At 40.1% G+C, this 25847-nt stretch overlaps 5 protein-coding genes and 1 long non-coding RNA gene across 6 annotated transcripts in view; 4 read left to right on the top strand and 2 right to left on the bottom strand.

Annotated features, from left to right (window-relative positions):
* The first annotated feature begins 577 nt into the window (after nucleotides 1-577).
* On the top strand, nucleotides 578-5202 carry LOC124326058 (sodium/potassium-transporting ATPase subunit alpha-B-like). The gene is made up of 12 exons (XM_046784662.1): nucleotides 578-685; nucleotides 794-932; nucleotides 1386-1589; nucleotides 1666-2032; nucleotides 2093-2560; nucleotides 2626-3240; nucleotides 3326-3679; nucleotides 3744-4000; nucleotides 4070-4164; nucleotides 4260-4434; nucleotides 4498-4730; nucleotides 4811-5202. Exons 2-12 carry the CDS (start codon nucleotides 813-815, stop codon nucleotides 4929-4931), a joined length of 3009 nt encoding a protein of 1002 aa, XP_046640618.1. The 5' UTR covers nucleotides 578-685; nucleotides 794-812; the 3' UTR covers nucleotides 4932-5202.
* On the bottom strand, nucleotides 4865-9325 carry LOC124326790. Its single transcript, XR_006915837.1, has 4 exons — nucleotides 9061-9325; nucleotides 6580-6742; nucleotides 5284-5395; nucleotides 4865-4989 (listed from the first exon to the last, which is right to left on the bottom strand). It is a non-coding gene; the product is annotated as an uncharacterized LOC124326790 (long non-coding RNA).
* Nucleotides 9326-11080: 1755 nt separating this feature from the next.
* The window catches only part of LOC124326057 (sodium/potassium-transporting ATPase subunit alpha-B-like), a 28413-nt gene continuing 13646 nt past the window's right edge, over nucleotides 11081-25847 (top strand). The window contains exons 1-12 of the mRNA XM_046784661.1: nucleotides 11081-11123; nucleotides 11238-11387; nucleotides 11553-11756; nucleotides 11821-12187; nucleotides 12256-12723; nucleotides 12789-13403; nucleotides 13478-13831; nucleotides 13896-14152; nucleotides 14220-14314; nucleotides 14377-14551; nucleotides 14609-14841; nucleotides 14942-15064. Of these exons, the coding sequence (XP_046640617.1) occupies nucleotides 11256-11387; nucleotides 11553-11756; nucleotides 11821-12187; nucleotides 12256-12723; nucleotides 12789-13403; nucleotides 13478-13831; nucleotides 13896-14152; nucleotides 14220-14314; nucleotides 14377-14551; nucleotides 14609-14841; nucleotides 14942-15062 (3021 nt within the window). The 5' untranslated portion in view covers nucleotides 11081-11123; nucleotides 11238-11255 and the 3' untranslated portion in view covers nucleotides 15063-15064. The remainder of the gene's footprint in view (nucleotides 11124-11237; nucleotides 11388-11552; nucleotides 11757-11820; nucleotides 12188-12255; nucleotides 12724-12788; nucleotides 13404-13477; nucleotides 13832-13895; nucleotides 14153-14219; nucleotides 14315-14376; nucleotides 14552-14608; nucleotides 14842-14941; nucleotides 15065-25847) is intronic.
* On the bottom strand, nucleotides 20173-20948 carry LOC124326633. Its single transcript, XM_046785553.1, has 2 exons — nucleotides 20703-20948; nucleotides 20173-20603 (listed from the first exon to the last, which is right to left on the bottom strand). The coding sequence occupies exon 2, from the start codon at nucleotides 20587-20589 to the stop codon at nucleotides 20176-20178; it is 414 nt and encodes a 137-aa protein (XP_046641509.1). The 5' UTR covers nucleotides 20590-20603; nucleotides 20703-20948; the 3' UTR covers nucleotides 20173-20175.
* Nucleotides 21431-23671, top strand: LOC124326222. Its single transcript, XM_046784935.1, has 6 exons — nucleotides 21431-21857; nucleotides 22277-22482; nucleotides 22551-22788; nucleotides 22857-23058; nucleotides 23131-23362; nucleotides 23438-23671. The coding sequence occupies exons 1-6, from the start codon at nucleotides 21642-21644 to the stop codon at nucleotides 23625-23627; spliced, it is 1284 nt and encodes a 427-aa protein (XP_046640891.1). The 5' UTR covers nucleotides 21431-21641; the 3' UTR covers nucleotides 23628-23671.
* On the top strand, nucleotides 23982-25617 carry LOC124326305 (N-acetylneuraminate 9-O-acetyltransferase-like). The gene is made up of 5 exons (XM_046785049.1): nucleotides 23982-24194; nucleotides 24296-24536; nucleotides 24626-24827; nucleotides 24912-25158; nucleotides 25243-25617. Exons 1-5 carry the CDS (start codon nucleotides 24022-24024, stop codon nucleotides 25457-25459), a joined length of 1080 nt encoding a protein of 359 aa, XP_046641005.1. The 5' UTR covers nucleotides 23982-24021; the 3' UTR covers nucleotides 25460-25617.

Genomic DNA, 25847 nt, shown 5'->3' with positions numbered 1-25847 from the left:
TAACACTAACATACACCATTAAAATAAAATGTATCGTAACTTTTTATAAATTTTCCAAATTGTTCATACTAATGAAAATTCCAAAAAGAACTTCCTAGGATAACTGAAGCATTCAGTCGACTCGTTCACGGTAAGTTATTGACAAAATGACAACCTAGAACCTCAATTAGACCTAGATTACCAATAACGCTTAGATCCGCATTCCTCCGGCTTGATGCAGTATAACACTTCAGTATATAGAATATAACTGGATAGTGGATACCTAGATTCACTTCCCATTAGAATGTCGGGCTATTCAATTTCGTAACTGGTTCAAACGCGTACAGAGAAAGCGTGGGAAGCAGCTGCATTGAGTTCCAGTCAGTTCTGGACGGAATGGCGACCGTATATGAGTGACGCAAATCAGCAACCTTTTTCTATCCCCTCTAAGATCGTGTAGTTCCTGGTTTTCCGATCACGTCGCCGAACGACAAGGCGATTTAATAAACAATCTACTGCAGCAAAAGTACAGTATCACCTATTCGGATAGTGAGTTGATGTCTGGAATGAGAAATTTACCAGATTAATGCATGTTGAACCGTCAACGTGGGTCTCTCCAAGCCGATATATTCAGCTGTCCTTGTTCAAACATCCTTCAGGCAGAAAAGGCATCGCTTCTGAGCGACACTCGTTCTTCCGGCTCCAGGTAACATATTTTACCTTCACCATTTATTCTTGTCGTTTTCTTACAAATTGATTTCGGGTTCAGTCAGGTTAAAGAATCACAGTTTTCTTTTTAATCTTATGGGCATAGCCTGAATTAAGAGTCAAGAATGGCACCAGCTAAAAAGGGCACCAAAGATTTAGAGCTGCTGAAACGTGAATTGGAGTTGGATGAGCACCGTATTCCCCTCGAAGATCTCTACCGTCGTATGAAATGCGATCCCGTTAAGGTAAAGTTTGGATGTTACATCATTTTTATTTTATTAGAAACATATTGAGCTTTTCATGCGAAAACTGACAAAAAGATAAACTGTAATTTGCAAGTGGGAGATTTTCTCAGAAGAGGGGTTGTGGGAGATTTTGTCGATTTATTGTTGCATTGAAAAATCAGCACTCGAAACATTGAAAACCTATTCGATATTCATTTTAAGTTTCCAATCAGTCAAAAAAATCCGTTGGTTAATCGGTAAATTATGGTGAGCGCGGTTAGCATACAGAATTTACGAATCGAACCTGAAAGAAACCGGATAGATGCAGCCAGGGGGCATCTTTCCGTATTTAAAAGTCAAGTCGCATTATCGGAACTAATAGACTACCGAGTTGTATAATCGTGAGAACGACGGTGAATGGTTATTGAAAACACCACAGAGAATCAAATATTTTGTTATTGAATTTGTAAACAGGGTCTGACTTCGGCTCAAGCCAAATCCAACTACGAACGTGATGGTCCTAATGCCCTGACGCCTCCCAAGACAACTCCGGAATGGGTCAAATTCTGCAACCAGCTCTTCGGTGGTTTCTCAATGCTCTTGTGGATCGGTGCCGTCCTCTGCTATATTGCCTACACTATTGAATTCAGCAAGAATCCCGATATTCTCGGTGATAATGTGAGTTACTTATACAATCACGACACCATATTAATAAAATCTAATAGCTAAGCAATCTCTCATATTCAATTTCTAGTTGTACCTGGGTATCGTACTGACGACTGTCGTAGTTGTGACGGGTGTCTTCTCGTACCTACAAGAGAGAAAGAGTAGCAAAATCATGGAGTCGTTTAAGAATTTGGTCCCTCAATTCGCTTTGGTCATCCGCGATGGACAAAAAGTTACCATGAAGGCTGAACAGCTCACTGTTGGTGATTTGGTGGAAGTCAAATTTGGTGACCGCATTCCGGCCGACATCCGTGTCTTGGAAGGACATCAATTCAAAGTCGATAACTCTTCACTAACGGGAGAATCCGAACCCCAAAGCCGCAGTCCTGAATTCACCAATGACAACCCTCTAGAAACCAAAAATTTAGCTTTCTTTTCGACCAACGCAGTTGAAGGTAATTAAAACTTATAATACAAAATAAAAGTTCTCTCTAGATGCTATTGTGCAAATGCAGGAACTGCTCGGGGAATCGTAGTCAACATCGGAGACAACACCGTGATGGGTCGTATCGCTGGATTGGCTTCCGGTTTGGAGACGGGCAAAACTCCAATTGCTCGCGAGATCGAGCATTTCATCCACATTATCACCGGAGTAGCCGTGTTTTTGGGCGTGTCTTTTTTCATCATCGCTTTGGTTTTGGGTTACAATTGGCTCGAAGCTGTTATCTTTTTGATCGGTATCATCGTAGCTAACGTACCTGAGGGACTGTTGGCAACTGTCACTGTCTGTCTAACACTGACGGCCAAGCGCATGGCTAAGAAGAATTGTTTGGTCAAGAACTTGGAAGCCGTCGAGACCCTGGGATCCACTTCGACTATTTGCTCAGACAAAACCGGAACTCTGACACAAAACCGCATGACAGTCTCTCACATGTGGTTCGACAACAAAATCATCGAAGCCGACACCACCGAAAATCAATCCGGTATTTATTCAAATTTTCCAAGCCGGTAAAAATTACGCAAACTATTAATTACTAAAAATTTGAAGGTGCCCAATACGACAAGACGAGTTCCGGTTGGAAAGCTTTGTCCCGTGTCGCTTGTCTGTGCAGTCGAGCTGAATTCGCAAGCGGACAACAAGGAGTTTCCGTTATGCAACGTGATGTTAACGGAGACGCTTCCGAAGCCGCTTTGCTCAAATGTGTCCAATTAGCCACTGGCGAAGCTATGGCCATCCGGGCACGAAATGCAAAAGTTTGCGAAATTCCATTCAATTCAATGAACAAGTATCAAGTGTCCATTCACGAGAACGAAGACAAGAAAGATGGCCGGTATTTCTTGGCCATGAAAGGCGCTCCGGAGAGAATCCTTGATCTTTGCACGACCATTTACATTAACGGACAGGACAGACCGATGGATAATGAAATGAAAGAAGCTTTTAACTCGGCCTACATGGATCTTGGCGGATTGGGCGAACGTGTTCTTGGTTTCTGCGATCTACATTTGCCACTCGACCAATTTTCTAAAGGATACCATTTCGACGTTGATGAGGTCAACTTTCCCATTAGTGGACTCCGTTTTGTCGGATTAATTTCCATGATTGATCCGCCCAGAGCTGCTGTTCCCGACGCCGTAGCCAAATGCCGTTCAGCCGGAATCAAAGGTATTGCAACGCTTCCGCTTTTGAAGTCCTAATTTTTACACGCAAATTGAACTAAAAACTTACAAACCGATCAATAATGTTTCAGTTATCATGGTTACTGGTGATCACCCGATCACTGCCAAGGCTATTGCACGATCCGTCGGAATTATTTCCCACGACAGTGAGACAGCTGAGGAGCTCGCCGTCCGTTTGAATGTGCCGCTAAATAAGGTTAACTATCGCGACGCCACTGCCGCTGTTATCACCGGTTCAGATTTGCGTGATATGAGTGCCGATGAACTCGACAAGGTCCTATGTCATCATTCCGAAATCGTTTTCGCTCGTACCTCTCCCCAACAAAAGCTCATCATCGTCGAAGGTTGCCAACGTGCCGGTGCCATTGTGGCCGTCACAGGCGATGGTGTTAACGATTCGCCAGCCTTGAAGAAAGCTGATATCGGTAAGTCTAACTTGATTTTAAAAATCCCGCGGATAAAAATTAATTATTGGGTGTTTGTTTTAAGGTGTGGCCATGGGTATTGCTGGCTCTGATGTCTCTAAACAAGCCGCCGACATGATTTTGCTCGACGATAATTTTGCTTCGATCGTAACTGGAGTCGAAGAAGGCCGGCTGATTTTCGACAATTTGAAAAAATCCATCGCGTACACTTTAACTTCTAACATCCCTGAAATCTCGCCGTTCTTAATCTTCATTTTAGCCGATATTCCTCTTCCTCTGGGTACCGTTACAATTCTCTGCATCGATCTCGGAACCGACATGGTATTTTATAGCTTCTTGATTATGGAAATGAAAACGGGGCAAAAACTGATGAATTAATTACCGAAATAGGTTCCAGCCATCTCACTGGCTTACGAAAAGGCCGAAGCAGACATCATGAAGCGACGCCCACGTAACCCTAAGACAGATAAACTCGTTAACGATAGGTAATAATCATATTTATAATAATTTATTATTTTATCTACTATTCATTAATATTTTTTTTTTATTTTACAATATTTTAAATTACTATGCATAATAGGTTGATTTCCATGGCTTACGGTCAAGTTGGTATGATGCAAGCGTCGGCTGGTTTCTTCACCTACTTTGTGATCATGGCCGAAAACGGTTTCTGGCCGAAGTATCTCTTTGGCATCCGTAGACAATGGGACTCGAAGGCCATCAACGATCTCCCAGATTCTTACGGACAAGAATGGGTAATTCGTGTATATAATTAAACGGGTTATTTGAATAATCCCTATTTTGAAATATTTTATTAGACTTACGATAACCGAAAGCAATTAGAGTACACTTGCCACACGGCCTTCTTCGTTGCGATCGTAGTCGTCCAATGGGCCGATTTGATCATTTGCAAAACCAGACGCAATTCGCTGTTCCAGCAGGGCATGCGCAATCACGTTCTCACTTTCGGTCTCTTCTTTGAGACAGCCGTCGCTTGCCTCCTCTCCTACACTCCCGGCATGGACAAAGGTCTTCGCATGTACCCACTCAAGTAAGCGTAAACATAATTATTTCATTTTCCAGGCTGAAATGTTATATAATCGAAATACCTTTTTTTCTCGCTTTGTACAGACTGAACTGGTGGGTACCAGCCATGCCATTCTCCGTCTTGATTTTCGTTTATGACGAGATCCGTAAGCTCATCCTTAGACATCACCCTGGTGGTTGGTTAGAGAAGGAGACCTACTACTAAAGTCTATTCGCAAGACGACTAAAAAAAAACTGGTCGAAATGCGTTGACGTTGGATGAGCTGAAAGTTAAAATAAAAATGTGTCTTTTACATAACACAGCCATTTTAAGCAATTGTTATCGATTTTAATCATTAATTATCGGTAAGTACATGTAAAGACTTGGATTGAAGCTGTTAATCATCTAAAGCCAAAATCGCACATAGTAATAATCACGATCACAATTGCCATAACCAAGTCCTGTTTAACAATACATTTTGGTTAAAATAGTTATACATGTCGTGTTTTACTGACCAAATTGTCATTCTTTTAGTTTTCTGTAACTTTAGAAACTAGAATAATTAAGTGTAAATTACTTTTACTTGTTGGGCTCAAATGTTTTTTTCTGTAACCGCGTTGACTGTTGTCTAGTAGTGATATAAATATCGGTGCCCCTGAACACAGCACACTTATGGTTGTCTCTTCCACCTGGTAAAGAGTATAAGCAAGTAAAGGGTATTATTATGGTCCTGAATCATATTAGGAATTATTCATGTGCTGTAAAGCCAATACAGTCTAATTAGAAAATGGAAATACAAAACTTATACAAAGAACAAAACTCGGTCTTTTTCTTGGAATGACAGTAAAATACTAAATCAAATAAAGTATTTGAAAAACGATCAAAATTAACAAGAGTTGAAACAAAACAGTGATAAATACAAAATCAAATTATTGCCAAAATATAAAAGCAAATTCCTTGAGGATAGCAACCGGAACTCCAGGAGAAGAAAAGCTAATACGATTAGAAGCTTAAAGACTAGAAATATTGAGAAACGTGCTGGCTATCTAGCCGACGTGGGCATTTCCATTTAATTAAAATGCGTCTGATGCATAACTCATACGTCATAACTCATAACCACAACTCGATCACTTCTTAAAATAGAAAATGTGCTGGGTAGTATAACACCAAATAGTAGGCCAGCTATAATTATTTTTCATGTTATGTAGCTCGTATAAAAGACAAAATAAACATCCCATCAACTGGATTTAATTGTCGAGTTTAACTACAGGAATCAGTTACCCCACCAATAAATAGTACTGGATAGAAGAAGAAATATTTCGAAAAGGGTATGGTTGCATTGAGAGTCAGTTCCGGAACGAAACTATGAGAGCATGAGTAGAATGATATGAGTAACATGATGACCAGGACTGTAACTTTTAACCGCTCAGCCGGTGGTGAGCCGGAGCAGTGGTCATACTTCAGGAAAAGGAAGACAAGTGCCAGGTTACAGCATGAAGCGTCAGTTGACAAAAATAAATTGAAATTACGTTCAATTTATGGTTACAACAAAAAGCACAAAAGTAATTTATTCACGAGGGTTTCTCATGCAGGAAAGCTTGTTTAGAAAAATATGAAATCTAATAAGTCTGTCTTCTTTAAAGGCGACACATGAAAGTATGACCCCCTGTAGGTAATAGCTATGCCTTTACCAGTGCCCAACGATAACTTACTCAAAAACTTAGCACTTAGAAGGCCTCGTTGTTGACTACCCCTTTTTTAATTGGCGCAGCATAAGATTAACGCAAAAAGAGTGTCAAAGAGCTCTTACTACAATGCATAATCAAATGAGAACATGAGAGATGAGACTGTAAAAATGAAGAAAAGTTCTTACCTGACGTTCAAAGGAAGCATGCCGGCCCAGCAGCACGCAAGGTAATGCTGCTTTGAGACTGAAGACAACTCCAGTTTGAATGCTGAATATATCATCTCTGGACGTCACTTCGACCAACTTGGAGGTTGACCAGCAATGACCGGTAAAAACTCTTGGATCTCTTCTAGTCAATAGCAGAAAAGTAGAAATAATGATCAAACTGGTATTGGATGGTAAAAATTGATTTTTAATCACATCGTAATATTTAGTGACGTAATGTAAGGTATATGATTGGAAAGGCGAAGCATATTAGTTATTAGTACGCTGTCTCCGATTGACGTCACAAGATTTTATCCAGAACTGAGCTGAACATCAACGCAATTATATAATTGATTGTTTATCTTGTTGAGCAATCAAATAATAACCTTGGTAAAATTTAATGGCCACAGCGATATGACATGGGAATTGATGCTGTAATCGCAGTTTGCCGACGTGATGAAGAAACAAAGTTCTTTCGTTTCGGATTACGTCATGTAGGCTAGTCAGCATTTAGTTAAAAACTGGCGGGAACTCATTGCGACTACTACACACTCGGTAATTGTATAAAACGTTGGAACCAGATATAGTTGTACAACACCGGTTTTGTCACCGTAAAAAAAGAAATGCCAGTATCACGTCATGCGGATATTTACAGGAATAACGTAATTTTGCCGGTGAAAAACATGTTGGTTATAACTTCATTGCTTATTATTGGTGATAGTTTGTGTTGCTAGGTAAAGAATTCTATGGTATAAATCGTTAACCATGCTCTCTTTCATCTAGATTTATGATTTTTTTTTCTGATAGATCTACATTTAAATTGCCAAATTTAGGTCATAAATCAACCTAACACAAACAAAAAAAAGATTCTCAACTATAACAAGTTATGCATAAACTAAAAACTAAACATTTTTAAACAGATTTTGATTATGACGAATTATAATATGAATCGAAACCCATACCTTTGATTGCAATTGAAATAGTATTAACATTTACACATTTAATCCTGTCCTTATCGCCTCCAAACCTAACTATCTTCTCATTTTCAAAGTATCAAGTCGTGGACAAGTTTTGTGAACGTGAACAAAATAGAAAAAGCAGACGATGTTTGGAAGGCCCAACTAAATCGATAGACTTTTTTACCCCATATCGATTACATTTAAACCAATTTCCTGCGACCGGAAACTGCTGAACGGATTGTATACATTTATCAAGATCCAAGCTCTTTTTCACATCAATCGGAATTCAACACCTTTTGGCTTTCCCCAGCAACACGATCACGCCTTAAATTTTTATTAATTCGCACAATTAACTTATATGGGCCTACACGAAACGAAAGAAAATTCAAACCCGGCTTACATATATGAACTTGGTGGATTGGCAAGCGACGGGACTTATTATGTGAAGATTAATTTTAAATTCAAATAATCAAGCAATATCCTTCGCTATCCTTATACTGCAGAGATAAAGAGTTTGGCCTCCACTAAAACCCTCATCCCTATCTGAGCTCAATTTTCTTATCTCTCTCTCTCTTTCTTTAAAATTAGCTCAATTCATGACGCGGCTTCAGCGGGATGATGCCGGATATGCAGCGGGAATGAGAAGTAAATAATTATTTCCAAAGCGATCGCCAACTTTTGATGTGTTTACGTGCATAGAATTGCTTATATCACCAATCTTACACATTTAGTCAGAACGTGAATATAACGACCTTTTAAAGCCCTATACTGCAAAATAGAATAATGCTCTAGAATAATAGTGCGTGTATTATACTTAGGCCCTAATTAATAAGTGTGTTCCAGTAAAATGTAACATGTCAAAAGGCAACAAACTGTTGAAGCGATGCTCAACGTCTCTTTTTTTTAAATGTTTTTGTCTCCTTCATCACACTAGACTAGATGCACGCGTGTCAAATATGAGCAAATTACAATTAGGCTACGATTAAACCCTGAATTTTTTTTTTTAATTTTTATTAAAAGTAAAGCCTATCAAGTTTAAAATCAATAAACGAATTCAGGGTATTGCCAACCATTGGGGCAAACTGCAATTACCCCGCTTTAATTTGTTTTTTATAAACTTCGTCTATTAATATCACTAATAATTGTCTATATACAGCCAATGCCCAATAGTACAACGTCTATCTATTTTGAGCAAATAAAACACTATCCAAAGATTTTTTTTTTTTGCCTATGAAAACGTATTTATTTACTAAAACATTTCATCTGTTTCGTCATAAAGTAGGCCTACTCTATGGGAGCACTTACGACATGCTAATGATTTTCTTAATTTCTCCAAAATAAAGTTTAAGTCGAAATAAATACAAAATAATGGCCTGTGTTTCGTTCTATACTTTCTTTGGATTAATAGAGTAGGCCTATATTCGTTCGTTCGTAATGTTTTCTTGTACGTGATTAAAGCTATATAACCCCAAAACCAGTAATAGCGGCAAGAGTCTATTGTTACCTGAAGTTGGAGATGAGTGTTTACTCGGTAAGGATACTTTTTTCAGTCTGAGGCGCGTTTGACTAAAGTCAACTGAATTTATCACCTCGGAGACCAACTTGATGGCTGACACCGACCGGCAATCAATCTCATATTCTGTGCGCATCATCACAAACACTAACCGAAGAGTACGGATACAAATTTACACTTTACAGTGTTGGCCGGAATAGCTTTTTCCTTGTTGTTAAAATGCCCTTGCCGTTAGGTGACGTGATGATGGTAGGAGGAGACAAGAGCGAAAATTGTTTCCCATTTACGTCATCATCTCGATCGTCCAGATGTGACTGGAACTCAATGCAGCAACTAATTTCCACGCTTCTGTATCAAAGCGGTTAATGTAACCAGTTATGTTACTTCAACATGTCAACATTTCAAACCACCAAGACTAGATGGATACATTTACTGCTCCGAGCCGGAAGAATGCGGTTTCAATCGTTTGCTGCTGTACAACCTGCTGCATTTACTGTTGTCACCGAAACTAATCTTTGGTTCCCAGCAGAGTGTTTCAATTAACGTAGGACGTCATTCCCTTTTCTAATCTATATTTGCTACCAATTCTCCTTGGCCGGGAAATCTAAAGTAGGTGTGGCCTCGAGAACGGAACTAACGCAGTCCTAGTTGTTACTAGTATATGTTTGCGTCATCGCATTTTTTAAACTGCGCTGACATCGTTTCACAACATCATAAACACATGAGATCAATATACTCGACGGTTGTTCAATGACTTGTATAAATTGCTGCATAGCAACACAAACGTTCTCTCAGTGATTAAGAATGATTTTCACGGAGTTTGAATTCTTTAATTATTATAATTATGCTAGCCGTCAAATGGCATCACTCTGCCGAAGAGAGAGTGCATACATTACATAGCCTTCAGCCTGTCGAAAATATGACGTTGACGTCGACGTTGACTGTTTTACCGGCCTATAGGCCTATAGCGGTAAAAATGTATACTGTAACTATTATAAAAAAATTATGTTGGGAACGATTCGATTAGTGATAAAATTATGCTGAAGTATTTTAAAATATTGTATGCATTCGTTAATTGAAATTGAGTTGGACAAGACCACGTATAGGCCGGTATAGGCCTATTACGTGATTGTCCAAACTAATCAGAACAATTTTATGAATTTTATTATATTTCAAACATTGTCCCCGATTGAAAATGTATGTTTCATGAACTGGTGGTGTTGGTCAAGATCTTGATAGGCCTATGACTATATTATTTTGTAAATTGATTGGTCGTTTTCGGCGACGTGAAGGATTGTTTAAATTGGTTCATGTTTATGGGCTGTCGCCGTTTCACTAAGAATTGGATGGACGGAACACGGAACTAACAATTCAGGACTTTCACTGCCGATTTATCTAATATCGTTCGAATGCTTCTCATAGGATACCAGTACTTTACACCAGACTGAATTAATTGCCACTGGTTTTGGCGACATAAGACCTGTTTCACATCAACCGTGTGAAGTGACAAAGCCAAAACTTGTCGTGGATTAGATGCCGGAATTCCGGACAGAGTAACAGGAGATAAACTTTTGTTGGGTTACAACCAGTTCAGGACGAATTTCAAACAGTTTAACGGTGAGCTCTTATATCTCTTATATCTCTTGTGTTCCATAACTAGTTATACACCACTAAACACAAAGAATAAAAAATAACTGCATTGAGTTCAAGTCAGTTTTGGGCGAATAGAGACAGCCAAAATTGTAAATTTTGTGACGTAAACTGAAGCCGCTCGTTATCTTCCCCTTCAATCACGTCATCGGATGACGATGATTTGATGATTTGACGAGAAAGGAAAACAATTTTGGTCAACACCAGTTCGATTTCTATCATTCTCGGCTAACGCGTCGATTTCGTGATGCGAATAGAATCGTAAATTAAGTGGGACAAATAATGACCAATGATCAAGATGGTATCTTCGGGGGTTATATATTCTGGAGTCTTTGTTTGAATTCTCTTCAGGCTGAAAGAGCAGAGCCACTGAGTGCGGCTATAATTTTTTCTTCCTGCTGCAAGTAAAAAAAAATAATTGATTAACACATTCTATTTATGTTTTATTCTCACATGTTTAATAATGTGATTGATGCATGAAGGTCTTCCTTTTTTTTCTGTTTCGTTTTTGTTTGTAGACTGAACCGGATTCCAGAATGGGGGGTCCAAAAGATTCAAAGAAAAAAATTAAAGGTAATTTGGACGATTTGAAACGTGAATTGGAATTGGACGAGCATCGCATCCCGGTGGAGGATCTTTACCGTCGTATGAAGTGCGACCCAGTTAAGGTGAGCTATCACACTTCATTTGTTTCATCACTCTGTGTGTTCTTAACCAATCGTTTGATTGCATTCAGTTAAAATTGCTAGCATCATATATACGCACTATCTTTCAATTTACATGTCAATCCAATATTACACTAACGAATATTTTGTTATTGAATTTTTAAATAGGGTTTGACGACAGCGCAAGCTAAATCCAACTACGAACGTGATGGACCTAATGCCCTGACGCCTCCCAAGACAACGCCGGAATGGGTGAAATTCTGCAACCAGCTCTTCGGCGGTTTCTCAATGCTCTTGTGGATCGGCGCCGTCCTCTGCTACGTGGCTTACTCAATTGAAATCTACAGAAATCCTGAAGTCCTAGGCGATAACGTGAGTTATTTAAAAATCGAATGAAATCTAATTACACAATAACGCTTAATGAATTCATTTTCAGTTGTATCTCGGCATCGCACTGACGGTAGTCGTGGTAGTGACGGCCATGTTTTCCTACTTCCAAGAAAGGAAGAGCAACAAGATTATGGAGTCTTTCAAGAATTTGGTGCCGCAATTTGCTCTAGTCATCCGCGACGGCCAAAAATCCACCATCAAGGCTGAACAGCTCACGATCGGTGATCTGGTCGAAGTCAAATTTGGTGACCGTGTTCCGGCCGACATCCGCATCTTGGAGGCCCGACAGTTTAAAGTCAACAACTCTTCACTAACGGGAGAATCGGAACCACAAAGCCGCACTCCGGAATTCACCAATAACAATCCTCTAGAAACCAAAAATTTGGCTTTCTTTTCAACCAACGCAGTTGAAGGTAATTCAGTTTTTCCCCAAATATTTGATGCGCAAGTGTAAAGAATAATTTATACTGCGTCCAAATAGGTACGGCTCGCGGTATCGTGATTAATATCGGTGACAACACCGTGATGGGTCGTATCGCTGGATTGGCTTCCGGTTTGGAAACGGGCGAAACTCCGATTGCCCGAGAGATCTCGCGTTTCATTCACATCATTACCGTGGTGGCCGTCTGTTTGGGTGTCACATTTTTCATCCTCGCCATGGTTCTAGGTTACAGCTTTTTAGAGGCTGCCATCTTTTTGATCGGTATCATCGTAGCTAAAGTTCCTGAGGGATTGTTGGCCACCGTCACAGTCTGTCTAACACTGACGGCCAAGCGCATGGCTAAGAAGAACTGTTTAGTTAAGAACTTGGAAGCCGTCGAGACCCTTGGATCCACTTCGACCATTTGCTCCGACAAAACCGGAACTCTGACACAAAATCGCATGACAGTCGCTCACATGTGGTTCGACAACAAAGTCATCGAAGCCGACACCACCGAAAATCAATCCGGTATTTATTCGAATTTTCCAAGCCGGTAAAAATCATTCAAACTATTAATTACTAAAAATTTGAAGGTGCCCAATACGACAAGACGAGTTCCGGTTGGAAAGCCTTGTCCCGTGTCGCTTGTCTGTGCAGTCGAGCCGAATTTGAAAGTGGACAACAAGCCGTTCCTATTATGCAACGTGACGTTAACGGAGACGCTTCCGAAGCCGCTTTGCTCAAATGTGTCCAATTAGCCACTGGTGAAGCTATGGCGATTCGGGCACGTAATGCTAAAGTTTGCGAAGTTCCATTCAACTCGAGCAACAAGTATCAAGTGTCTATTCACGAGAACGAAGACAAGAGAGATGGTCGATATTTCTTGGCCATGAAAGGAGCTCCGGAGAGAATCCTTGATCTCTGCACGACCGTATTCATTAACGGAGAGGACCGACCTATGGATGAGAAAATGAAGGAAGCTTTTAACTCGGCTTACATGGAATTGGGTGGAATGGGCGAGCGTGTTTTAGGTTTCTGCGATTTTCACCTACCTCTCGACCAATATCCGAAAGGCTACAAATTCGACGCTGATGAAGTTAACTTCCCCATCAGTGGACTTCGTTTTGTTGGATTGATTTCCATGATTGATCCACCCCGAGCTGCTGTTCCCGACGCTGTAGCCAAATGCCGATCAGCCGGAATCAAAGGTATTCTACAATTCTCCTTATTATTATTTCACTCTGACACTGATGGGCTGAATTTTTTAAACATTTTATTCCAGTTATTATGGTGACGGGCGATCATCCGATCACGGCCAAAGCTATTGCTCGTGCAGTGGGCATTATTACGCACGACAGCGAGACAGTTGAAGATATTGCCGCTCGTTTGAACGTGCCGGTAGACAGAGTGAATCCGCGCGACGCCTCTGCAGCCGTGATTTCTGGGTTGGAGCTGCGTGACATGGATGCTAACCAACTTGACGCAGTTTTGCGTAATCATTCCGAAATCGTTTTCGCCCGCACATCTCCCCAACAAAAGCTCATCATCGTCGAGGGTTGCCAACGTGCCGGTGCCATTGTGGCCGTCACAGGCGATGGTGTTAACGATTCGCCAGCCTTGAAGAAAGCTGATATCGGTACGTCTAACTTGATTTTAAAAATCCCGCAGGTAAAAATTTATTATTGGGTGTTTGTTTGAAGGTGTGGCCATGGGTATTGCCGGATCCGATGTCTCTAAACAAGCCGCCGACATGATTTTGCTCGACGATAATTTCGCTTCGATCGTAACTGGAGTAGAAGAAGGACGTCTGATTTTCGACAACTTGAAAAAATCCATCGCTTACACACTGACGTCTAAAATTCCGGAACTTTCGCCGTTCTTGGCTTTTATTTCAGTCGGCATTCCGTTGCCGCTTGGCACCGTTACAATTCTCTGCATCGATCTCGGAACGGACATGGTGTGCATATTGTTAAAAATCGATTATATCTTTATTTGAAAACTGACGGCGTGTGATTACAAATTAGGTACCGGCCATTTCACTGGCTTACGAAGAGGCTGAATCTGACATTATGAAAAGGCGCCCACGTAACGCTCAAACGGACAAACTCGTGAACGACAGGTAACAATGGGTTGATTCCATCCCACATTCGTAATTGAAACCTGATGGAATCTATATTCTAGGTTGATTTCCATGTCCTATGGTCAAATCGGTATGATGCAAGCGGCCGCTGGTTTCTTCACCTACTTTGTGATCATGGCCGAAAACGGTTTCTGGCCAATGTATTTATTTGATCTGCGAAAGCGATGGGACTCGAAGGCCATCAACGATCTCCAAGATTCCTACGGTCAAGAATGGGTACATCATAAATTTATTTTTCAATTTCATTTCGATAACTCAACATTTATTAAATAGACTTACGAACACCGCAAACAATTGGAGTTCACCTGCCACACGGCCTTCTTCGTCTCAATCGTGATCGTCCAGTGGACTGATTTGATCATTTGCAAAACCAGACGCAATTCGCTGTTCCAGCAGGGCATGCGCAATCACGTTCTCACTTTCGGTCTTTTCTTTGAGACGGCCGTCGCTTGCCTCCTCTCCTACACTCCCGGCATGGACAAAGGTCTTCGCATGTACCCACTCAAGTAAGTTTAGTTGTTGATCCATTTTAGCTAATTCGAGTGAGGTACTTCCTCCTTATCCTAAGATCCTCTTATTATAACATTAATTTTCAACTTTCTAAAGGTTTCACTGGTGGTTGCCAGCAATGCCATTCGCTGTTTTGATTTTCGTTTACGACGAGATCCGCAAATATATTATCCGTCGCCATCCCAACGGTTGGGTAGAGAAGGAAACATATTACTAGAGAAAATAAGCATTGGGAAAATAACAAGACAAGAGAATCAAATTAATGTGTGTGCTTTCACCATCAATTCAAAAGATTCGTATTATACATTAATGAAGTAAGATTGTAAAGTTTGGGAATGAATTCCTAATGACAAAATGTAACGATCGTAAACACTGCCAGGAAAAGGTTTCGTTTGAACAATAAACATTGGTCGGATTAGATATCACGTATTATTCTATTATTTGCATCGTTTACACCTTCCAATATGTTAATCATTTATAGCTACACGTTGACTCTAATTCTCATCGAGTCTATAACTTTCACACCTTTGCCGCGATGCATCTCAAGTGTTGCCACAGGATGGAACTTGGCTCAGTGCGTTATTTATAAATCTTCTTTTTAGTATCGGCGACGACTCACACATTTCATTTCAGCGTCCGTGTTTTATGGAGGTATGCTTTATTGTTTATTTGAACTAATTTGAACTAATGACCTAAATCTAGAGAAGAAAGAGCATGAGTCAGCTTTGAAGTGCCGTATTACTTCTCTTATCGCATAACATTTTGTAGTTACAAAGAGAATAAATGATAAGACGCATCTTAGGTTTCAACATCTTTGACACATATCACCGCTAAAGTCAAATTATTTTAGTTTTTTTATTGCTATTACCGATTTTTGAAAAATCTTAAATCACAGCACATTTTAACCGCATCTTAATTCATTTTGAATTATAAACATTGAAACAATCCTTACCGGTACTTATTTTACCACGAGCATTTTTGTTTTGTTAATCACGAGATAGACTGCAGAGGTCAATAGTCCTTTGAGATAGCATGAGTTTGAAAAAGCAGTTTCGGTCGGTTTTCTCCTACTGCCAGAAAGTTTAATTAATTTACTGTATAGTCTACTTACCTAACTGAATTAAAAACTAGTTTCGAAACAAATACAAATGGACACAATAAGGTTTCCATGTTTACAACAATCAAAAAAGACGACTGAACGACTGAACCACCCCGCGCCCAAGTGTTTTGCCGCTAGAAATTCGGCTGGTATCAGATAGGAATACGTACGTATTTTCTTAACTCAGCGATGAAATTGCACTTTTATCCTAACACCAACCCAATTTCTTATCAAGCAGTTATCGTTGTTCCTATGTAAAGTCAAATAAATAAGGCGCCGTGTAGTTGGGTTACTCAAATCAGAATCGTGTTGTCTACTGACCGCATTGGACAATAAGGTTTTCTAGTCACTTAAAAAATCAGTTTCGCGGCCACCTTAAGCTCATCCCTATCAAATATCTTTTCTTGTCCGGCCTAACTCGAATCGCGTCATCGCAGCCGATTTTTCGAGTTTTTAAGCCACCTCATCGCGCATACGTTTGTATGGGGTGCGGATTGAACACTTTTTCCAAAAAAACTTTTCAAAAATCGATTACCATATTTGATTTAAAAACAAATTGATAATCGTTTTGAATATTGAAATCAAGTTGAAAATAAATTCAAAAATTGAAAACGTTTTGAAAATGAATTCATAAATTGAAAATGATTTTGATAAATGAAAATGATTTTGAAAAATGTAAATGATTTCGAAAAACTAAAATGAATTTGAAAAACTAAAATGATTTCGAAAAATGAAAACGAATTTGAAAAATGAAAATGAACTTGAAAAATGAAAATGAACTTGAATATCCATACAATTTCGGGAGTGCGATATGACACCACCCTACTCTATCCCCAGCTCTCTCCGGATGCTATAGCCACCCCGAGGCCCGAGACAACCGACTAGCCATTGATGGCTATGTCGCTGATTCCAGCCAGCTAGGCCGTCAGCGATACTGTCAGCCCTTGCCGGGCGGTGCTGGCCACCGCTGCCGCCACAACGGCCGCCACTAAAGTCTCTCTCGACCGCAGGCCGAGTATTCTACACAAAAATAGATTACACGATCCAACGTGAAAAGTTTCATGTTCCTGCAGTAAATGACACACAGCCTACCCAGCAACGATGAAGACGGAACGGCCGAATGGGTGGCTTTCACCTGAGAAAAGTTCCAGTCACGCCTCGGTATGACGTTCTCGCGAAGTTCTCGTCATTCCACTAACTGCCAACTGCCCGGAAAGAAGTGTTCTGGTACGTTTCGCTGGATAGGCCTATGCGTCCTGTACTGCTGCGATACTCTGCCGTTCAATCCGACGAGAAGAACAAGGCGGACACGTCTTCTTGCTGACGTGGATCCTCATGTTGGTGCTGGCCCTGCTGGAAATTATCTGCTATCTAAGCGGATTGGGGAGCTGGACTTCTCTATTGTCTCTACGTCTTTGCCATGTGGTCCACTTGCGCCGGAAGTGTTACCTACCCGATACTCTACGGCATTTATATAAAATTGGGCCATTCCAAGGAAGAGTTCATTGGAAGGATGGCTCTGTCTCAGCTGCAGCGACGGATTGAACACCAAAAATTGGCGCAACGTCTATCTTTTCTACCATCATGGAGGCAGCGGACATGGCGGTGGAGGCCAAAGAAGAGGATCCAAATGGGTCATGTTGCCCATGTCCGTTTCAACAGAAAAGCTTTTTTTTTCATGGCCGGCCTCAAATAAAAGTAGTCGTATAGGAACATGAAACTTTTCACGTTGGATCGTGTAATCTTTTTTTGTGTAGGGTAATACTCGGCCTGCGGTCGAGAGAGACTTCAGCGGCGGCCGTTGTGGCGGCAGCGGTGGCCAGCACCGCCCGGCAAGGGCTGACATTATCGCTGACGGCCTAGCTGGCTGGAATCAGCGACATAGCCATCAATGGCTAGTCGGTTGTCTCGGGGTGGCTATAGGAGATGGCTATGGAGAGAGCTGGGGATAGAGTAGGGTGGTGTCATATCGCACTCCCGAAATTGTATGGATATTCAAGTTCATTTTCATTTTTCAAGTTCATTTTCATTTTTCAAATTCGTTTTCATTTTTCGAAATCATTTTAGTTTTTCAAATTCATTTTAGTTTTTCGAAATCATTTTCATTTTTCAAAATCATTTTCAATTTATGAAATCAATTTCAAAACATTTTCAATTTTTGAATTTATTTTCAACTTGGTTTCAATATTCAAATCGATTATCAATTTGTTTTCAAATCAAATATGGTAATCGATTTTTGAACATTTTTTTTGGAAAAAGTGTTCATTCCGCACCCCATACGTTTGCACATTCCTATTATAGTATGAACTTTCGTACTTAACGGTAAAAAAAAAATTGTAGTTTTAATTATTTCATTTTTTTTGTCAATATCAAACTGAATTTCTCGTCAGCCGAAGAAGATCGCTGTCCTGATTTCGAATTTCTTTCTCGCCACGTTTGCTTGAATTTCTCGACGATTCATGTCAGCTTTAATCAAACCCATCGGATGGCGGCCAACGTTTGAGGTAAACACCAGACACATTGCAGAAAGTTAAGAGCGCATTTAAACAAATAACTGTATAATAACCGCTTTCAAATTTTTAGCATTACAACACATATGGCTGAGTCTACTGACATAGGGTATTCTGTCAATCGCCTCTATGATGCTCATAAGTATCCCGATAGCGATGATAACGATTGGAGTAGTCATTTTTTTCTACGTCGTGGTTCTTGACCGAAGTCCAGGTAACATTTAAAGTTGAAATCCATTTTAAAAAAAATATTGTAGCTGAGAAAATTAGCCTATATATTAATCTTTACATTTATAAGAGGGATCTTCGACTCGAGCGCAAAATTACCGCGTTGCGCTAAACAGCATTCAACAACTCGCGTCCACATCGAACATGCTAAGAATTACAGGCTCCAGATTTTGGTATTAACTGGACTACCCAACACTCGCCCTGCTCTAGACGACATTGCCTATCTCATCTGTAAGAATAACTCACTCATGATTTGTGGAAACATTGCTAAGTTATTCAGGTATTCAATTTTATGAGTACGTGTTTATTACATTTCCTATCTGCTAAATTCTATTTCAATTTAAACAGGAGCGACTGACGCATGCTATGCTTCCTCATCTCCAGCAAAAGGCTTATCTGCCGGTCACCACAATCATTGGGTATTTCTCTATTGCTGATAACACGGATTTCCACACAGGCGTGACCCCTATGCTCATCTCTCGGGAGTGGGCAAGGTGTGAAGCCCAACATTCTGAATTCTGATGGTGGGGTACAAAATGATTGGTCAACTTTCCAGAAATGTCAACATGCCAGAAACTGTGAGATCTGCGACTGTGATAATGTAAACTAATACTAACTAACTACCTGTAAATAGGTAGTTACCTAGTAGCAATATTTCCACAAATCATGAGTGAGTTATTCTTACAGATGAGATAGGCAAAGTCGACTAGAGCAGGGCGAGTGTTGGGTAGTCCAGTTAATACCAAAATCTGGAGCCTGTAATTCTTAGCATGTTCATCGATGTGGACACGAGTTGTTGAATGCTGTTTAGCGCAACGCGGCAATTTTGCGCTTGAGTCGAAGATCCCCAGTTCACCTAAATGTAAAAATTCAAATATAATTTTCTCAGCTACTATATCTTTTAAAAAATGGGTTTAAACTTTTAATTTTGTTACCTGGACTTCGGTCAAGAACCACGACGTAGAAAAAAAATGACTACTCCAACCGTAATCATTGCTATCGGAATACTTATGAGCACCATAGAGGCGATTGACAGAATATCCGTCAGTAGACTCAGCCATATGTGTTGTAAAACTAAGAATGGGAAAGCGGTTATTATACAGCTATTTGTTTAAATGCTGTACTCTTAATTATCTGAAATGTGTCTAGGTAATGTGTAGGGATAGAGACCCTGTATAGTTTACATTATTGTGTGAAGTGTTTCCTGTTATAGACTTATAGCTGATACATAAATTCTCCCAACCAAATTATCATGAAATTAGGGGGGTCACAAATACATTATGAGGAAAAATAATAATATCACATAACCACGTTAAAAAAGAAATGTTGATTGCAGAGTACAAAATTGTTCTGTATTGGGAAGACAACCGAAAAAAGCACTTCATTTCTTATTATTCTTGGATATCGTATTTACACTGTTACAATCAAGAGATCAAATTTTTTTAAATAAAATTCCAATGAACCTTATCACATCACACTGGACTGGACGATTTTCACTGAATGGGACAAGTCGACGAAGTGGAGTTGATGTCGTGATCCTGATTGTTCGTATCCCTCCAAATGAATCCGCTCAGTGCGTATTTGAGCCAACCGTTCTTGTCGACGATGAGCGATTGATTTTCATTTTGCGGCACACTGTTGTACAAAATGGCGTTGTCGCTGGTGAGAATGGTGATGTAAACAGGATCGTCAGGATCTTGATTGGCCGGCAGTCGGAAAGTGTCGAAATCTCCGGGAAAGATGGGCGTGAAGCCGAGCCCGGCTGTGTTCTCGATGGACGAGTCTCTCAGCGTCACGTACTTTCGTTCCGCGACGACCTTCACCCAAATGGTTTTGTGGTAACCGTTAGCCACGTTGGTGATGCTGTAATCCGGGCTGTTGCTATGGGCACCGCAAATCTGACCCATCTTTTTAATTTCAGCTGAAAAATTCCAAATAACAATGGGCTGCTAATAAGGTGAGTGGGTCTACATATGCATAACATAACACCGTTGGAAGATAAATCAGAGCTAAATTATACCTGCACAATATTGGCGATGACTAATTGACTAGAAATGAAGATACACAACAATTGGACACTTGAAGACCAGTTTGCGAAAATGTGGTGGAGATGTTGACTGTTGCAAAGTCTAAATTCGACTGAGGGAGTCAAAGTGGTAAGAAGCTGATGAGCCCTCAGGATGGGCAACGAGGGGAGCCATCCTCAACAAGATGGTCAGTCCCAGGGGTATTGGGCTAACAGTATTTTACCAAGAAGTCGCCATGCCGCTACCACTCCTTCTCCCAACCCCCCAACCCCTTTAGATGGGAGTTTCCCTGCGTGTTTTTGTTTTCGTCTTCTGTTTCTTTCCGTTACATTCGATCTTTTAAATATCAAAACGGCGCATAGGTAAACAAAGGAAGTTGTTCACACAAGTCAAAGTTTCCATTATTAACGATTGACGACAAAACAGCTGACCGATTTCTCCGTCGTGTCGTTTTAGTAATAAGCAGAGTGGTGTTAGTGGACCGTGTATTTCTCGAATAACCAAAATGGCCTTTTCGCTTTCATTCCAACTTGTTAGAACCCCCCCCCCCCCCCCAAATTCAAAGTTTCCCGCAAGAAATGCTGACGTAAGAATCATACGAAAGTCCAAGGCCAGCCTAAAGACTTGTATAGTGATGCAGTAAGCTCCGCCCTGCTCAAGGGTTTTTCTTGCGTGAACGTACGTGAGTAATCACAGAGTCTGCATCCTCGACACTAAGATTCAGAAGGTATACGGCTAGTGCTCATCAAGTTCAATCCCAGTGTACAACTGCGATCAATGTTTTTATTAAGCCGTGTTTAGGAATGGCTCGAAGAACTTACCAGTGACAATCACATCAGGTTTTGTAAAATCTCTAGTGGAATTTGTCAGGGCGGATTATAATTGCCAGACCTACCTGTGATTATTCCTCGAAATCCAATGGTAAGGAAATAATGTTGATGAGACTTGAGAGTTTCAGTGCTGTTTTTTTAATCAATCTATTTTATTTTTGGGGATTTCAGTCTAATACTAATACGTCATCGTTATTCAAAATTCTGCGCCGATTATCGACACTATTTTATACGGTTTCGAGAAGAATCGTTTTAAAAGTGGGAAATGCGAGAGTTGAAAGAAGAGCACAACTGGAAAACTGGAGAACTGCACAGCATGTAAGAACCTGGTAGTCAACTACCGGTATTTACTTTGCCCTTGCTTCAAGCAGTGGTTTCTTCGGCATGCGTTGTTGTAGATAATAATCGTAATCAAAAATCGATCTGACCTAGAGGGATTTATACTCTGAAGGGTCCTTCCGATGGAATGCTTTTCTGAAGGTTATATATGTAGTCTTCGTCAGCAGCCAACATCTTCTCGTCATAGGATGTTGCTGCCAGGACGAAAAACGATTTCCTTTTCCATTAGAAAATTTTAATATTCTGTATTTTAGTCACACATGTTGCCATAAAAAAAAAAATTATAATCTATTAGAGGCTTAGAAAAATCTCAGATTCCCAGAACTAGTCAAAACAATTTTAAAATTTGATGGAAGTTATATTTTATCGCTTAATTACTTTTTTGTCGATTCTTGCAGAGTCAATTAGAAACTGCCGATGAGAAAACGTTGCTCGACTCTAACGAGAGAAACTTAAATTCACCGCGATACGCTAAACTGGGAGTGTCCATTTTCATCATGGCCCAAATTTTAATTTTGTCTTACTCAATGACATGTTATTTTAATAACCAAGCCAAAAAACTACCAGAAAGAGTGGCGAATCAAAGGAAGCTTCAGCTAGCTTAGTACGACAATTAATTCTTTAATTCTTATTAAATACGGAACAATTTTATTAAAATAAAACTTTTGTCAGTCGATCTTTCCTAGATAAAACGCTACCGTTATGTGATAAAGGCATCCTCGATATAACAAACCACCTCAAAGGACGTTGCCAAATTAAATGGCTCGACAAGAAAGATATAGTGAACTGCGTTGATGACGCGCTTTCCGGCGAACGGAATGTGACAGGATCGCTGGACGAGTCAAATTATGTAAATTTTGTTTTCATCGGTGACTCGAGAGTGCGGCAAATATTTTTTAACTTTGTCAAGGTAAATTCCTTTTATAGATTTCAGCCCCGGCTCTGCTAAATGATTATTTTTTTTTGCGTCGCTTGTAGATAATTCCAGACTACGATTTACATATTGAACCGAAACTCAAATCCTATTACAAATTACATCGGGACGTAAATTTCACCAGCCACGTTTTAAATTTCCGCTTATCTTTCTATTGGCGACCTTTTCTAGGGGAAAACATAACGGATGTCGTTCCTCAGATCATTCAAAATCTTCATGCCAATATGGTTAAAATCGTCCTTATAGGTACTTATGAAGATACACAGCTATTCTGTCGTAATAGCCATCTGTATAATCCGTTTTATTTTAAAATTTTAGGACTATCTACACACCACATGATTCACGAGGCAAATTCGAGTCAGCAACTGTACGCCAAGGGATTAAGAGAGCTGGCACCGGTGCTCCAGCGCATAGCAACCACATCAACCCGTGTGATTTGGTTGAGGCAGTATCCCGTCATCGATTTTTTCGGGTCCAGCGAAAGTCACAACACGGACATTTTTTCATCCAAGATCAACCAATTCAACGTCGAATCGGAACGCATTCTCAGGTATATCATTTAATATCCGGTGACTTTTATGGGAAAAAACGGAAGTTAATTCATTTTTTTGTGTTTTCGGTACAGGAACCGCGGGATAACGATTTGGAATTCCGGAAATTTCCCGGTTGAAGAATACATCCGCAGTTGCAGTCTCCTGGACCGTGGAGAGATCATGTATTTTGGAGACGCGTATTTCAGTTGCCTGGATTACCTTCACACAGGCTACGTGGCCTTATCACTAGCTCTTCAATTGCTTGCCAGTGAGCTTTGTTAGTTTAAATGTTTGGGCAACTTTTGAGTTTGAATAAAATGACTGTTAATATATCCGTGGATAAAAATGCAAGTTCGTTAATTAAATTCCTTGAAAAGGATTATATCAAAACGTTGAATTTGTTGAAATAAAAATTGTTTTAAATGAATAATTATCCTGCGGCAATAATGGGAGGATTCAAAGGCCGCACTATCTCTTATATTGCTCAAAGGAGGAGTGTATAAGGGGATTTATGCCTTTGGGGAATGTAAAGTGATAACGGCCTGCAGCTTCCTATGCTTCTTACATTTTTCCCAGACCAACCATTGTATATGCTTAAAATATTTTAGTCCTGCTTTTAACCAAGTACAATACAGTTCTAAAGGCAAGATTTCTAATTTCTCCTTAAGCTATAGTGATGTCTAATTATCCCAACCAAATGTTCAGACCATCACGATATGTAAGACTATTGAGCTCACTTGTTCTCGTCATCGGTCTAGTGATTTTTGCTGTTTTCTCTCAGACTAGTCTTTTTGATGAAACTAAGAAGACTGCTGTAGTGAACCCTAAAAAGATAAGTCAGCAATTTTTGTAAGAATAACAACGTTATAGTGTGTGTGTGTTTACTTTGATGTTATGTAATCCCTATTACTATTTTGTATTTTTCACGGATATGGCGGTTATGGTGTCAGTCGGTCTTTGAGCTTGGACGGATCCCTACCAATATGCGATAAAGGACTCCTGGAGATAATCAATTACCCCCAACAAAGTTGCCAAGTGAAGTGGTACGGGAAGAGGGACACGGCGGAATGTCTCGATGCCATTTCTGGTGGTAGAATGATGGACGGAAATACCGCATCGCCTAGGAAGTTTCTGCATTTCGTTTTCCTAGGCGATTCAAGGATAAGGCAACATTTTTACAATTTTCTCAAGGTATACTACATAAATAGCGCGGTTTTTTAGCTGCACACCGTGTCTTTATTCGACAAAAGAAATTTTTAGCCAATCAATTTCATTGATAGTTGATTCCAGATTACGATCTAGAGTTTGGGACACTGCTGGAGGATTATCGACTTCATCAGAACCTCAATGTTACCAGCCGAATTTTAAATATGTGCGTTTCCTTTTACTGGGAACCGTTGCTCGAAAACACTACGAATCATATTCTATCTCAGTGGGATTCAGATCAAGCCGACAGTTTGACCAACAGAGTGATTCTCTTAGGTATAAAGCACACGAAAGCACATCAAATTGCTCTGTTTTACAAATAACATTAATGTTGATAATAATTTTGGGGGAGATTTTAAGGTGTGTCTATACACCACATCAGGCTGGAAGACGAAGACAACGGTTACGAACCCTACAGACAAAAATTGACGGAGCTGGAGCCAATCCTTCGTCGCATCACTAAACGGAGCACTGTTATTTGGTTGAATCAGTACTCGGTCATTGACGATCCTTTTACAGCCTTCGTAATACACGAGCACATCAGTAACATCGTTTCCATCAGAGTGTCCATTCACCAATACAATCTTTTGGCTGAGAATATCTTGAGGTAAGAGCATACCAATTAGTTTGGGGCTACCGTGACAACTACAATGCTATTAATTCTCCGGGATTCTTATATTTATTTTTATAGACACAGCGGCGTAATCGTGTGGAATACTGGGAGCCTCTTGACGGACGAATACATTCGCGGCTGCTACATTCAAATTCGAGATGATCTTGAGTACCAATCTGCCAAAGCATATTTCAGTTGCTCCGATTTACTTCATCCGGGCTTTGTGGTAATGTCTCAGGCCATTCAACTTATTCTTAATGAAATATGTAATGGCTTGATGGTGAGCAGAGATTGACGATTTTACCTTTCTACTATTACTGAACTTGTACAGCTTCGAATATTATTATTTAAAACAATAAAATAAATAACCTTGCTCTTGGGTTCCGTGTGGGGAGTTTCTTGACGACTGCTGAAGGCGTGGATAGTTCAACGCACGTTTTTACGCTATAACATATGGATGGCAAGGTTCTGAAGTTCAATATTAATTGGGATTAATAATCGTTTTCAAAAAGAACTGTAGGTACAGGCAGTTAGGCACTGATATCGAACACTCGCAAAATGTAATGTCGCGAAGTAAATTTTAGCGGGTTCGTTATAACTGCCCAAGTAATTGCTAATTCCGAAAAATCTTGGTTCCGAGTTCGCTCTCAGTTTTTGGTGATTATTTTTCGGCGGTCTTCCAA

This window comes from Daphnia pulicaria, chromosome 2 (genome assembly GCF_021234035.1).
Source record: "Daphnia pulicaria isolate SC F1-1A chromosome 2, SC_F0-13Bv2, whole genome shotgun sequence".
NCBI lineage: Eukaryota > Metazoa > Arthropoda > Branchiopoda > Diplostraca > Daphniidae > Daphnia > Daphnia pulicaria.
Note: the sequence above shows the minus strand (reverse complement) of the source record. Positions and strands in the feature narration are given on the sequence as shown.